The sequence below is a fragment of the Centroberyx gerrardi genome, chromosome 10 (assembly GCF_048128805.1).
Source record: "Centroberyx gerrardi isolate f3 chromosome 10, fCenGer3.hap1.cur.20231027, whole genome shotgun sequence".
Taxonomy (NCBI): domain Eukaryota; kingdom Metazoa; phylum Chordata; class Actinopteri; order Beryciformes; family Berycidae; genus Centroberyx; species Centroberyx gerrardi.
This window is the reverse complement of record NC_136006.1, coordinates 16775659-16790178: the sequence shown is the minus strand read 5'-3', so window position 1 is coordinate 16790178 and position 14520 is coordinate 16775659. Positions and strand designations below refer to the sequence as shown.

Here is a 14520-nt window from a genome sequence, read left to right as displayed (position 1 = left end):
GTCTTAGGCTTCCGCCTCGGTCTGTATTTATAGTCTGGGTGTTCCTTCATGTGCATTGCTCTCAGTCGTTTAGCCTCGTCGATGAATGGCCTTTTCTCTGACTCGGTGAGAAGTTTCCACTCCGCTCCCAATCTCTTGCTGATCTCGGAGTTGTGCATTTTCGGGTTCTCCTGAGCCATTTTTCTTCGCTGGGCTCTGGACCAAACCATGAAAGCATTCATTGGGCGTTTAACGTGATCCATTGGTTTAGACATGTTGGCACAAAGTTATGCTGAAAAAAATATATATAGCACAGGCAATTAAGTATAAATAACTTGCGGAATCAGTGCAAAATTCCATGCAGCACTCCACCATAAAGTTGAAAGATTCAGCTCATTGACACGGTAATCATTAAAGATTCACAACATTTAATGATCAGGCTACTTACTTAAGACTTCAGTTCTTCATCCCACCGTTGATTATCTTCAGGAAAATACAAGTGGCAGCGTCCTTATGAGTGCAGAACTTATGTTTTCTGATTCATGGTGGCATCCATCAGTGATATGCCTATAGCGAAGGGGAGAGAAAAAAGCGGTCTTGTTTTCCTCCTGTCGCCTGAGACTGTTAACCACCACTCAGCACCAGCATTTACGCAAGTGGATGATAACTCCCGGTTGCCCCATGTGAAATACAGGATTGTGTGGCAGGTAGTGAAAGTGCCGCTGACGCATGCGCAGTCGGGTTGGACACGCAGACGACTGAGCGCTCTTCTAATCCCACCCTGAGATCCAGGGGGAACCGCATCCCATATTATATATCTCCATCTCTGATGCTGGAGTGCTTTAACTCAGTGGCCTCAGTGGTTGGACTTATTAGTTTCACACAAAAAAAAATAGAATCATATTTTTTCATGACTAATGATTAACTTGGTTATCACCTGGTATTAAACAAAGAGTTATTTTATTTAACAGAAGTCATTAACGTCTCTAATTGATGCTATAGCCTACGTCAAATAAGTGAGGATGGCAGCATATATAGGCCTGTTTCTGACGAATATGCAGGTGTGACAGTTTTGTGACAGTGGCTTTAATCGACAGGTGCATGTCGTCGAAGCTGGGTTTCAACTTGCATTTAACACAGACAGCCCAATATTAGCCCGCATATTAGATATGCTGGACTGGAAAAGCATGTGGTCTCTCTCATGTAAAACGTTTATCATTATAGATGACTGATAATCTCTTTCTCACTCTCTCTCTCTCTCCTCCCTATTTAGACCTACCACAGTTTCATTTACTTAATCGTATATCTATTAGTAGCACTCCACACCGCAGCTTTCTCATCTTTCATCTTCATCAGTGTCTTCTGCCTCTTCTCTTCCCCATGGGTGGCACTGGCACTGCAAAGTAAGTGTAGACGACAGGAAGGTAAAGAATGTCTTCTTTAATTTTCTGATATTGTGCATTTGTCATAAATACGCCTAAATGTTGAGGAGGGTTGAAGTGTTTCTAATCGCGCTTGGTGAAATTAATTATTTTCCTGAAATCCCCTTTTCACTTTCACTTCAAAGGACTTTCCCAAGGGCAGCGAATCGACAACTGAAATTAGGTTGTCGAATATTCAACTAAGCAATTACAGTTATCTAAAGGACTTGTTGAGTAAATTGTATGTTTAAGTGGTTTGTTCCCGCACCTTCTCCGTTGTACATAATTATATATATATATAAAAAGAAATAGAGAAAGGGGCTGTATCAAACAATAATGTCAATGACGAATTAGGCTATAGGTCGAGCGTTTAAATTAGGATATAAATGGATGTCAAATTCAATTCACTCTACTTCTGTTCTTTCTTTTTTTAAGACTTAGTCCTATGCCAATTTCCAAAACCTCTGCCCAATATAGCTATAATAAAAATGATTACAAATAGTTCTCTTGTTTATTTTTTTAGTATTATTATTATTAATAATAATTATTTATTATTATTATTATTACGCTAAAAATCATTACAGTCAATAAAGTGTGGTAATAAAGAGTGGTAATGACTTTTAATAATGTAACATATAAATCTTGTGTTGGCAGATTATTGAAAGGGGAGAAGTTCAGTGATGACGCTGACCTATCCCAAATGCTGATGCGCAATTTAGAAGAGACGGCGCTCTTTTGATTGCTGTAATTTGAGCCTGAGATTGTTTTTAAATTTCGGTTAATAAGGCTAACGAGCCAGATCGATGTTGTTTTATTGTGCGGGAGAAAAGCTCACTGAGGGATCGCTCTTTTGTCTCAAGCAGGAAACCTGATGACAAGGTGGAGATGATCCGCGCCAAAAGGACCAGATGAGAGACAACCTGCTGCCTAAACTGAGTCGCCGCATCTCTCAACACTGTGCGCCCCTTTTGTCGGGTTGTCATTCACCTCGATAACATTCCTGCAATGAAGCGCTCCACTCACTCTGCAGGAGCATCTGCCTCTTCTGACACAAACGGGCAAAATTGCTATGAATTATATGAATAAGTTACGGAGGAAAGTTGTTATCGGGAGTTGATAGTATGGGTCTGTACAGTCCAGTGAGCGCGCGCAGTCGTTCACGTCCCTCGGCCTGTCTTGAGATTTCATAATTCTCATTTCTCCCTGGAATTCTTTGTTTTAGGCTCGTTTGATATTGTGGAGAAACACTGATCCACACTGTCCTGCTGCTAAAGCATGACCTCGAGTTTTTTATGGCATGCATGTGAAGCTGTCAGAGGACGAGCAGGCCCAGCTGAGCATGCATTAATGGGAGCACAGGTAGCCATCTCCTGTGTTTTTTAATAATCAGAATGTCAACGACTCATTGCATCTATTTAATGAAACAGCAAAATATTTTGCAGATTGAGAAAACACATGTCATTTAATTAATATCTGATAAATCAACATCAATGACACCAGTGTGTTTTTTTCTCCCCTCCTTTTCCTGTGTTTACCTTTGCCTGGGTCCTAGAAATAACACTTAAATAATTCAAGATGAGTTAGTGAGAGTGGGAGAATTACCTGCCGATAAAGCCTGGGTCCAGCCTCTGAGACGGAGCCAGCACTCCCACCTCACAGCACACTGATGATAAGACTGAATAGAAAAATATCATGCAAATAGAAGGCAGACAGCAGCACAACAAGCCCATGGGGACATTTTCCTACCCAGAGAGATCGCACACAGTTCACTCTAAAGTGCTAAAGCCATCACTCTGAAATGGAAGCCCCTGGAGGTGCAAGAATCTTTAAGATAGCGCCAACTGGTTATTCTACTCAACACTCCACTAACTCTAGGAGAAAGCACAACAAATTACATAGAGAGAGTTGATGAGGATCCCTGGATAATCCCAGTTCGCCTAAAAAGCCCTCATCTGTAAAGAACATTGTAAGTTGTGTACTTTAGCTCCTCTTTCCTTTCAAAGATAATTACAGTGTTTGCTGTCATTCTCCAAAACTGGGACTGGGGATGAATATCAAATATTTCACATGAAAGAAACTGATTTCAAGAGAACACAAGTTGACCTCTTGCTATCAGATGTCTTTTCTTTGACAGAAAAAAACACAAGTGAGCAGGGTAAACAACAGCATCTTCCGCCAGCCACTTCAAACCCCACAGACTGGAGAGTATTTACTGCAACATGAAAGTTTGCTCATTATCTGGGAGGTTTGAAGAAAGGGAGAGGGAGGGGTGCTGATTGTGTACCTGATGTGCTTCTTTCTGCTTGTCTGATCACAGCACTGCCTTCCTCCCCTTGTGGATCTTCCCCTTCCCTTTCAGCTCAGCTGCAGCAGGGCCGGGCCTGTAGACAGAGGCGCTGAAAACCTCGCAGTCAAGGTACTCATCTCATTTTCATCTGGGCTTTTATGACTGTCATTAATCCATATGCCCATGCCAACTGCTCCACTTTTTACAGCTGATTTTCCGATTAAGGACTTATAGATAAGCGGTACACATCTGCACAATAATATTCCATTAATTCTGATAAAAAACAATTTATAAGCATGATTGATATTATAATACTGAAGCTAAGAAGGGAGAAATATAAATTGGTTTCTGATATTGTTTGAAAGATAATTCCATTTCAGTTAACTGTTTTGATCATGTGGCCTAGATTTATTAATCGATGCTTGAAATAAATTGCAATTGTTTATGATAAAAAAAAGGAAGAAAATATAAGAAAGAAAATAGGACAAAAAAGTTTATTAAGGAAACAAAATAAGGAAACAAAATCTCAGAACTGTAAATGCATTCTCCAATAAAGCAAACATATTAAATATACCGGGGGACAAATGTTCTCTGCATGATCTGGAGAGCCAGACAGTATTGAAAGTCAATTTGTCACTATCACATGCCATTAGCTACAGAATCTTATCTTAAGTGAGCCTTTGATAAAGTGCCAATGACAAACAGTTTAGTGTTGTGAGGGATCCAATTGATTACTATTTAAAGATGGTTGCATTTAGATTAGAAGTCATTTTGTCTAATGAGGTTTCCTTATAGTTTTTACAATACGTAGAAAATATGCTTAAGTGCAAAGCAACATAATGATCGGATTGGTAAATTAACAATGCCGACTTCAGCATCACTTCAAATGAGTCACATAGAATGTCTGAATAAATACATAATTAATGTGAATAAAGTTAATATTTTGTTGTGGTTTAAATATGTGACCTATTTTGAATGTTGTGTTCTCAAAATATATTCAATAAGTGCCAAATTAGTTGTGCAGTTCTTTAATCATTCTAATTATACAGTCTTTATTGCTCCTTAGGGCAGACTTTCGTGTCTTTGTCTCAGTGGGAATTATTTTGGTGAAGAACCAAAATATTTACTCAACCACAACCTAAATATTACGCATATCAAGAGGAATTCAGAAATAATCCTCTCATAGAGCACAGTATTAACTTAATCACATTAGTGAAAATACTATTGATAGTGGTCATGATCCCTAGTGAGGGAATCTCTGGTTCACAATAAAACAGCCATACAAGATAGAACACATTGCAGCGTGTATTAAAGACTGGGGACTGGAACAAGCGAATGGCCCTGAGGAGTGTGTGTGTGTGTGTGTGTGTGTGTGTGTGTGTGTGTGTGTGTGTGTGTGTGTATGTGTGTGTGTGTGTGTGTGTGTGTGTGTGTGTGTGTGTGTGTGTGTGCGCGCGCGCGTGCGATGCGTGTGTGTGCATGCATGCGTACATGATGGTAGAGAGGGGGGAAAGGGGAGTGATTGTCAGTTCAATCTTCGAGGACCTGAATTGGCAGATACAACAAACTTTGAAAGCACATTATGGAAGGAGAATGGCTATACAGGAGGATGTGGAGTCCGCAAGGTTGATAAGACCTTCGTCTTTAAACCACGGCTTGTCAAAGTATTATATGTAATCTCCCACTGTGAAATATCTCCAAACCTCGAGGGGCAAACAAAATAACAGTAGCAGTCAAACCGACTTCCTGGATCATTAAAAAACGGCCTTCCTTACCCTTTGTCAAAAGTCAGATTTTTGAACTCTGATTCCTGCTACCACCCACAGGGCAAATGTTTAGCTTAAACCTTCCACACATTCTCTGTCACTGAGCCCGGTGGTTTAAATCCAAAGATACTTGTTTCCCTGCAGGCACTGAGATGACTTTTCCCATGATAGACTATTTTCAACCATTTAGCGGATACATTATCGCTGGCCCTTTTTCCTCATTATATTCCCCTTATCGGCACAGCATCACTGCAAAGCCCCAAATAGAGAGTTGTAATTACCCAGACTGCCACCTGATAGCAGCTCCTCTATCAGCTTTATCACTGCAGGTCCTGCTAACTCATCATAGGGACAGAGGGAAGAAAAGGCCTGCTTGTGGCACAGCCCGCCATAGATAGCTCATCTCTCAGATACATTTATGGTTCCAGTTGGGATCAGAGAAAACTGATGCACCCAGGCAATTTTTATCCAGCCCTTTCCTTCAGCCCCACAAAGACTGCTCTCTCTCAGTCCTCTCCTAGTCTCTCTCTCTCTTTATGTGGAGGCTGAATTGAGGCCGCTCGGCAAACAAAAAGTGATCCAATCTCCTTGAACCTGTGGCAGCGCAGCGACTTGCTATTTGGGCCTTCATAGTGTGCCATCGCCCTTCAGAGAAAAAAAACCCCAGTGGGTGCCTTGTTCATCTTTAACATTTTACAGAAGTTCAAAGACAGCTTGTACATCTGTGTAAAAGTTGACGGTATAGTGCTTCCTGCTTGTTAACAACCTTTGACTTTCACTACAAGGTTCCCTGATGTTATGGCTAGGAAATAACGAGCTGAACCTATGGATTTGCGTTCGTCTGAATCGAATGGACAGAGGTGAAAACACTTAAGCTTAAAGGCCCTATTCAAATTCAGGATATTTTTAATAAACGTGCGCAAAAATGAAAATTGAAAGATAAATAGGAATGGATCAAAAGGCAACACTATTCATGGTATTCACAAGTCAGCTATTAAAGATGACCTTTTATGGTTTTCTCTTCATAAATCATTGTCCAATGAATTTACCAGTGCAGCGGAAGGGAATTAGTGAAGAACTGAACAACCAAATTGGAGAAAAAGAAAGAACATAGCAGATCATTGAATTAAGTCTGTAATGAAAACAATCATGTTTTTTTTGCCAGCCTGAGAATATCTCATGAAAGTGTCATAATCTTAAAAATACAGTATCTTCTTTAAGTACATTTGTTACAATAAATAAAATGTTAATACCCGGTGTCAGAACAGGCTTTTACATGCATTTTTATTGCACACTTGTATTTGTTAATTATTTCTTAGTGTAGTTAAAATCACGTTAGAGAGAGAGAATGCAAGACAAAGAGAGCAGAAAGAGGTCTTTAAACTACTGTAGGTTTGAAAAAATTACATATTTCCTGCCAGTTGGGTATCATTATCCACATGTCCGGCGAGACTAAGTATATATTCATCTGACAATTTGGACTGCGTGTTTGCACTTATATCACACATGCACAGCTGAACATCACCTCCTGTCATGTATTGTGGATGTACCCATGCTCTTCTCTATCAGTTGTAACAATGAAAGAGCCTTTGTATGTCTACTCATCAGTATGTCAAAGAAACAGCCCGAGTGACTGTGACCTCTATCAAATGGGAAAATTGTGAGGATGCATTGGAACTCCATGGTTCCCATGGCCTGGATGCCTTCTGACAGAGGCACTCTAACACTGCTTGAAAGGGGAAATCAATCTTATTTGAGGAGATTAAGTGACCAAGATAATAACCATGTCATTGAGAGAGAAAAAAAAAACTCCCACTTTTCAAAAGAGCAAAATAACAGAGTTCCTGCAGATGGCTCATTGTTGCAGCTGAATGTCACATCTCTCTAGGTAAACCCTTTATAGCAGTGTTGTCTGACATGCCTAAGGGACAAAACATGTGGCCATTCCAACAAGCGGAGTAAGAGTTCATCATAGCAGACACATAACACGGGAAAAGGCTAGTGATATTTGCACCGCATTTCACAGGTTGTATCGGAAGCACGTGCGAGTGTGTGAATGTGTGTTTCATTTGTGCGTGTGCGTGCGTGTGTGTGTGTGTGTGCGTTTATCCTAAGCATAGGCTTGAATGACAATGTGATCAATGGGAGGGCAAGTGTCCTGTCAGCACGTCCTGTTTGGGGGGGGGCAGTGACAGTGGCTGTCTCAGGTGATCTCATTATTTGATGGACACAGCAGTGGAGAGCTTGCATTCACACTAGCCTCTCTCGTGTTGCTTAATCAGCCCATTACTCATGCACAGCACCTGAGGCACTTATGGGAAATATTGATCATATTTTGACAGAGTATTCTCCCCTCTCCATAATCAGCAATACATTACTGCCGTGACACTGATACTGTGCACACAGCGCACACAACAACATCATTAGATGCCACTGCAGAGGGGTTACACTTATCAGCATTCCAAAGGAGGCAGCGTGTGTTTGTGTGTTAAGATAATGTTTGCCTAATGATTTAAATAATCTGTTTATTTCCTATGTTTATCTAAAGAGCCTGCAAGGGGAGGGGTAGTAAAGCAAGGAACAGGGGCTTTTACAAATCAAAGACTTCAAAGCGCTAATCGGGTGCGTCAAGATTAACGAAGGACTATTATGAACGCTCCTCTTGGTTTTCAGCAGCACAGCTTTTATGTTTGGCAAAAGTTGATACCCGTGCAGAGCTACACCCTAAATAGCTGGCTGTAGCAAAGGCCAGGACCCTCTAAGAGTCAGATCATCGTCCCATGGGATGTCCTTGGCTAAAGATGGCTGTGACACGCCTAGAGAGCAAAGCTTCAACAGGGCCCCAAGGGCTGTTTGCATTTGACAGCGCAAGCCAAAAGTGTCTTCTCTGTCCAAATTAAGCTCTGCCAAGGGTCAAGTCAAATCAATAAGCTAATGCATAAATTGTCCCTTGTGATAATTACTACAAGGAACAGTAATTACAAAAGACATTAATTTACTTCTTAGATTTTGTGCCAGTGCAGGGTTTCACACAGTCTCGATTCATCTGGAGGCAAACAATTGACGGAGGAAGCGTCTCTTTTTAAAGCAGTGGTCGATTCTTTTAAGGAACAGTAGGTGCACACAAGCTCCGGGTCAAAGCAGATTTGGGCATGCTAAGGAATTGTGTGAAGGTTTTCGAACCCCTGTGTAGTCTGCTCCACGGTTCTTACATTGATCAGTCACTTGCAAGCAGTGATGACAAAGGTTTCACAAAATACACACTTTTGTTCCTCCCGACAATGCGTCTTGGACATTAGCATCATAAAACAAACAAAAAAAAAATCTATAGGGACTGTTAAGGGATAAAACCTTGATGTCCTCAGCTCTGCTAAAGACACACAGAGCGCCATACAAATGCCACACTGCTTTAGTAGGGAGACAACCTGTATACATTTTGATCTTTTTCTTCCCAGCCACTTTGAGGCATGGCACAAACATTGTACAGGCGTTCTATTCTAAACCCCAGGTTGCAGCTGGTCTGCCACTTGCTGTGCACTGCCAAGTGCAAGGAATGGGTCTCTTTTATCAGAATGGAGCAAATCTGGGCTAATGTGTCTGGTAGAGAGTGTCCCAGGGAGCCTCGCTCTCCCATTCTTCAGCCATTCTTTCCACTTTTCTCCTCTCCTGCACTTGGGATAATTGCAGTTTAATTGGGTGACAAGAAATGAAAACTGTGTCCACATTATCTAGGATTATCTCTTTTTCCTCCAGCCTGCCATCAATTCAAAGAAGCCCATTTATCAGAGCAGGGAAGCTGATGCTTGGTCAGCGGAGGAGAAGCTTTGAGCACCAGTTGGCAAAATGAAGAGAGAAAGGGGCCGGGAGCAATGGGAGGGGGCCTGACAGCTAAGAAAAATGCTCTTTGTATCTTATCGTAAACGTACATTCATCTTCAAGATGCATATCTTATAAGCACTCTGAATCAATAAAAATACAATAATACTATTCTAAAGGACAATTTCTTCCAAAAAAACAAATATGGAAAAACAGCATCAGTTTTGCCAGTGTCAGTTTGCTAACTGAAATTCAACAGCAATATTTTGTATCTTTGAAGGCTTGTATTTAATAATCTGAAAACATTTCACAAAACCTGCAATACATCACATCACTTTAGCAACCACCACAAAAACTGTCGATGAATACCAATAAGTCTCCCAGCATTGTGGTTTGGATGTGCTCTATAGCCAGTTTCATTCATTTGTATTCATCCATTCCTCAGCGTTCTTGAATTCTGCATGGCGAGGTTATAAACATCGAGTCATTCTCAGGCCAGCGCTAGCCCACCTTCCCTTTTGTCTGAGCTGTACTCAACCTTAAAAGCCCCTTTCAGGAGGCATGAATGCACTTCATTTTCTCTCTAAGAACTTTGCACTGATAGCTGGAAAAGGGAAGGTTGTTTAGAGAAGGAAGGAGAGACAATGAGAACAAAAATGAAAGCTTTCAGATTCCATTATGAGCGTTGCCCTCCATTCTTTTCAACTGTTTATACATTTTCCTCACAATAATGCCCCTTTGCCTTAATACACTTGCCGGTCTTTCAGGCACAATTCTAAATGGGCCTTGCATCAGGGTTATGGTAATACAGTAAATGCTAGAGAAATGATGGAGAGACTCTGCAGAATGGCATTCTGGGAGAGGATCAAGGTAAAGGGAGCAGATCAGAAAACGGCTTCGTTAATACTTCGCTAGCATCTGCACTGAGGCAGGTGAAAGAAAAGAGACCTTGCCAGTGCACTATATACCTATTCAGTCTCAGGTGCATTGTGTAAATATTTAAGATGGCCTGATCGTTTGGTGGAAAGAGCAGGCTTTGTGTAGCTCTGAAGCACTGAAATCTGCTGTACAATGACGTTGCTGGAGAGCTTTCTGCTCTGAATGCAACATGGGACCTTCCTCTAAACACAATACATATGAAGGTTATATATTGTTTGCTCTTAAGTGTGTGTGTGTGTGTGTGTCAGCATATGCACGTGCATGAGAGTGTGTATATGTCTAAGAGTGATGTGATTCATGCTGTATATAGCAATCTCTCTGCAGCTGTATGTATCAATCCTTGACTGTTTTTTATTTTCATTAGCCTATTCCAATATCAGAAGAGGAAATAATAATGAAAAATGTATTGAAACATGCTACTATAAAGAGTAGCCCTGCCTTAGCGACATAACATGTACCCAAGGTGCAATGGGAATAATTCAAAGGAACACAGGAGATGTATTGATTGCTTTAGGCTAAAATGGACGTTTGGCTGGCAAAGTGAGTGATAAAATCAAACTGTCCGAGAGATGTTGGTCTCAGCTTTTGGGAGGTGAAAGGGGCAACTGTTTTGCTGAATCAGCCGGCCACACAAACAGGCGGCCCAACACAAACAGCCTGCCCCTCTCTAACTTTGGTGTGGCCAACATCACTGAGCCAAGCTGACAATCCACTTTCTGGAGTCATTTTTATGAGGCAAACTGTATATCGCTGTTGTCGTGTGAAAACCTCCTAACTCCAATTGTGGTGATTTTTCATATTTTAACTTTAATTGAAGGACTACATGGTCTCTACATGGAACATTCTGAAACCCTTTCAAAACCCACTGGATGAACTGAAAAATGCAATGGTGGTCAATCTGAAAACAAGGCTGTTTTTCTTAGTTCCTCAAAAGTTGGAATTTGAGAGATACAAGGTTTTCACCTGACAGCGACATATGAATATATGAATATCAAATCTATAATTCTGACTGAAGAAGACAAACTGTATTATTTGCCAAAATATTGCAGAATTTGCTTCCACAACATTTGGAGGTATATTATGTATCTATCAATAGTTATGACCTTAACAATCAAAATGGAGCACACTGGGCTGATAGCAGTAGCACTGATATCTGTTTCTGAGCCAGTGCTATGCAGGGATTTTGCTGTGGTGAACGGCTGCCACATTCATCCAGGCCATGTTAATCATTTTTACGCAGGGCAGCAGTATAAAATTACTAAAGGAGAATTGCTTCAGCCTGGTCAGTGCAGGGAGCAGTTTGTCTAATCAGAGTGCAAATAAGGTTTGATCACTGTCCAGCGTAATCTGGCCCACAAGCAGCATTTACAGCACTAAATCAAGCGTCGGGGAAGCTGCAGGTGCTGCCTCACAGACAGGCGTCCCCCTGGGGGCCTGGGCTGGGGAATAAACAGCAAATAAATGGCAGTGCTGGGGAGAGCGATGAGCTGATTAACTCACTGCAGGGCAGTTTCTCATTATCCCCTTAACCCAGACGGAGACCTACCCAATCTTACACCCTGTCTCACTTACAGTAGGGCGCTGTCCAATGCCAGGCTGACTGACATTGTCTGGGTTATAGTTTCAGTCAGATAAAGTTGGTACACCAGGCACACAGATGATGTGTAGAGAAGTGAGGATGTGTGTGTGTGTCTGAGTGTGCGTGCATATGTCTGTGTGTGTGCATGTGTGTGTGTGTATGTGTTGCACACTCCATCTCTAGGGAGACTGCTAATGTGTCAGCTCCATGGCTCATTTCTTTCAATTACAGCGGCTGGACCAGGAGAGCCCACCAGCGGTCCACTGACAGCTCCATATGGGTCCCATCACCGTTTATCACGGGCCACTCATGGACAATTCATTTACCCTTCATTGGATATGACATATTAACATCAACAAAGGCAGTTGTATATGACACAATTCACACTTTAATTAAGGGCAGGTTATCATGAGAGTCATTTTAGACAGCAATGAAACAGCAAGTGAAATTATGCTATTGAAACGTGTGATTATTTAACCCCACCAGACAGGAACCTTTCACATTGTTCAAGATGAGACATTAACAATTAAACACAACATCACATTATCGGAAATGGTTTGGCATCAAACAACTGTTGTATTTTACATTTGGTTCCCTGTACAAAGCTCACTTTGAATAAATGAAAACTCACTAGAAAAAAGAAGCAGTATTCAAATGAAGCAAATTCACTTTTTAACTGTTTCTGGTGCTCCAGAGAAACAAGTGAATATTCTATTGTAAAATGTTGATTTAGCATGTCACCTGAATATAAAGCATCCTCCGACATACTTTGAAATGAGCTGCACTGTTTTCCATTGTGCTTTCCCCAGTGGTTTCAAAGCGAATTAATTAACATGATACAGAAATAGGTAGAATGCAAATGTTGGAGCCCTCACTTTAAGCCTGGGTATCCTTTTGTTCCCCTTTATTGTACCAAATTATTTAATTGGGTCTCTCTGATTGTGCACAGACACAGGAAGGAACACGGGCCATTGTTAGCTTCCATACAAGCCACAATACGGTATCAAATTCAATTCCCATCAAAACGGCAGGCTGCCATAGAGCCCACAGCGGCCCCGGAGATTAATGAAGATCTGCATCAAGGCAAAGCGCTGGTCTGAGATGGGAGATTTCTCCCAAATAAAAGACCCCTTCACCAAGAACAAAGGGGGCCCTGAAAAGCAACGGGATGTTCTGAGAGGATGAAATAAATCAAAACAAAGAAAGGAGTTTAGAATGGGGAGGGGAAAGGCTCTGAAATAAACCAATTTCTTTCCTTGTCATTTGATTTACTTTTTTTCAATCAACAAGTTGAAACACAGCTTATAGTAGCCTAGTGTTTTGATGCATGATGAGTAGAATGCTTGTTTTATATTGTAACAGGGATGAAACTACTGGGATGGAACTACTAAACAAATACAAATGTAAACATTATCACATTTAAATTTCTACAATAGCACAGAATAATGCAGAATTGTGTATCTTATTTACAGCCTATATAAATAGCAGTAAGAAGGCAAGTATTCATAAAATATTTTAGAGTATATCCTCCCTCTGCGAACATGTCCTAGTTTTAAATGACGTTATGTAGGTGTTGAGGTTTCTGTGAAAAACATGTTGGTGCGTACTGCCTTACATAAATCAAACAAGTCATGGTTTACCTTGATTGCAATGTGTTTAGCAAGGTATTATAAGGACTAATAAGAAACACCATTTGCAACAGTGGAGTGAAAGCAATAACTGACAGGGTCTGAACTGAATTAATACACAGCCTTTCTCTGTTTTGTTCTTTCACATAACAGTCATCTGTGGAGAGACACACTCCAACTGTATTCAAAGAGTGTGTGAATGGATTTCTTCTCTTCATTTGCTTTGTATGACTTCAACAACTGGATGACTTGTTCTCTGAATGCAGCGTGTCGACAGGTGGGCTCTTTCAGCTGAAGGTAGCACAACACTTGTTTTGTTTTTGTCTGACAGATTGCAGCCTCTATACTGGACTCTGGTCATGTTTTGAGTCGTCTGATTAACACAAATTGAGTTATATTATATTCATGTCTTGTCGGAGAACTGAGATGTTCAATTTTCATTTCTAACGGCTTCTGATTTTAACACATCACGCTCATCAGCACAATTGAAGCTGAAATAGTGCTACAGTGACAATGTTTAAACCTTGATTTCAGGTGAATTAATATAATAGTTATTTGTTATAGCATTATACAACTCCATTTGTTGTCACTATTCTGAGAAAGAGATTGAACTAAGACCACAAAGCAATATTAGATTCTAAACTTTTTGGCCAGTGCCACCTAAACAGCGCACTCCACTCTTTCACATTCTACGCATGGTGTGTCTCAGCCCGCCATATTTACTTCATTTCCCCCGATTCATAGATGCTGCTCGCTGGACCAGAACATTCCAGCTGCCACCTCAACATCTCATTATTTTTTTGAAATATCAAGCTTGTATCTTCTTGATAAATAATTCGCAATAGTATAATGTATCAGACTAAAACATATTTTCAGGGGGGCATGGAGGTTAAAGTGCCAATCTCACCTTTTTAATTTTTTTTCGCCCCGAAGACAGAGATTTCCATATATAGAGTGACCATGGTTTGTGTTCAACATGAGCAATCGGGATGAAGCGCACGGCGACACATATTGCTGTCAGAGATTGGAAATGAGGCCTGCTAACCTGTAGGCAGCCTCCCCAGACCAATCAGCTTTGCACATTGCCAATGCATTTGCCGCCTCT

At 40.9% G+C, this 14520-nt stretch overlaps 1 protein-coding gene across 1 annotated transcript in view; it reads right to left on the bottom strand.

Moving 5' to 3' along the window:
- Window positions 1-647, bottom strand: part of sox21b (SRY-box transcription factor 21b) — a 2277-nt gene extending 1630 nt beyond the window's left edge. The window contains exons 1-2 of the mRNA XM_071926998.2: window positions 428-647; window positions 1-271 (exon numbers count right to left, since the gene is read on the bottom strand). The exon at window positions 1-271 is cut by the window's left edge and continues 1630 nt beyond it. Of these exons, the coding sequence (XP_071783099.1) occupies window positions 1-254 (254 nt within the window). The 5' untranslated portion in view covers window positions 255-271; window positions 428-647. The remainder of the gene's footprint in view (window positions 272-427) is intronic.
- Between the last annotated feature and the right edge of the window lie 13873 nt (window positions 648-14520).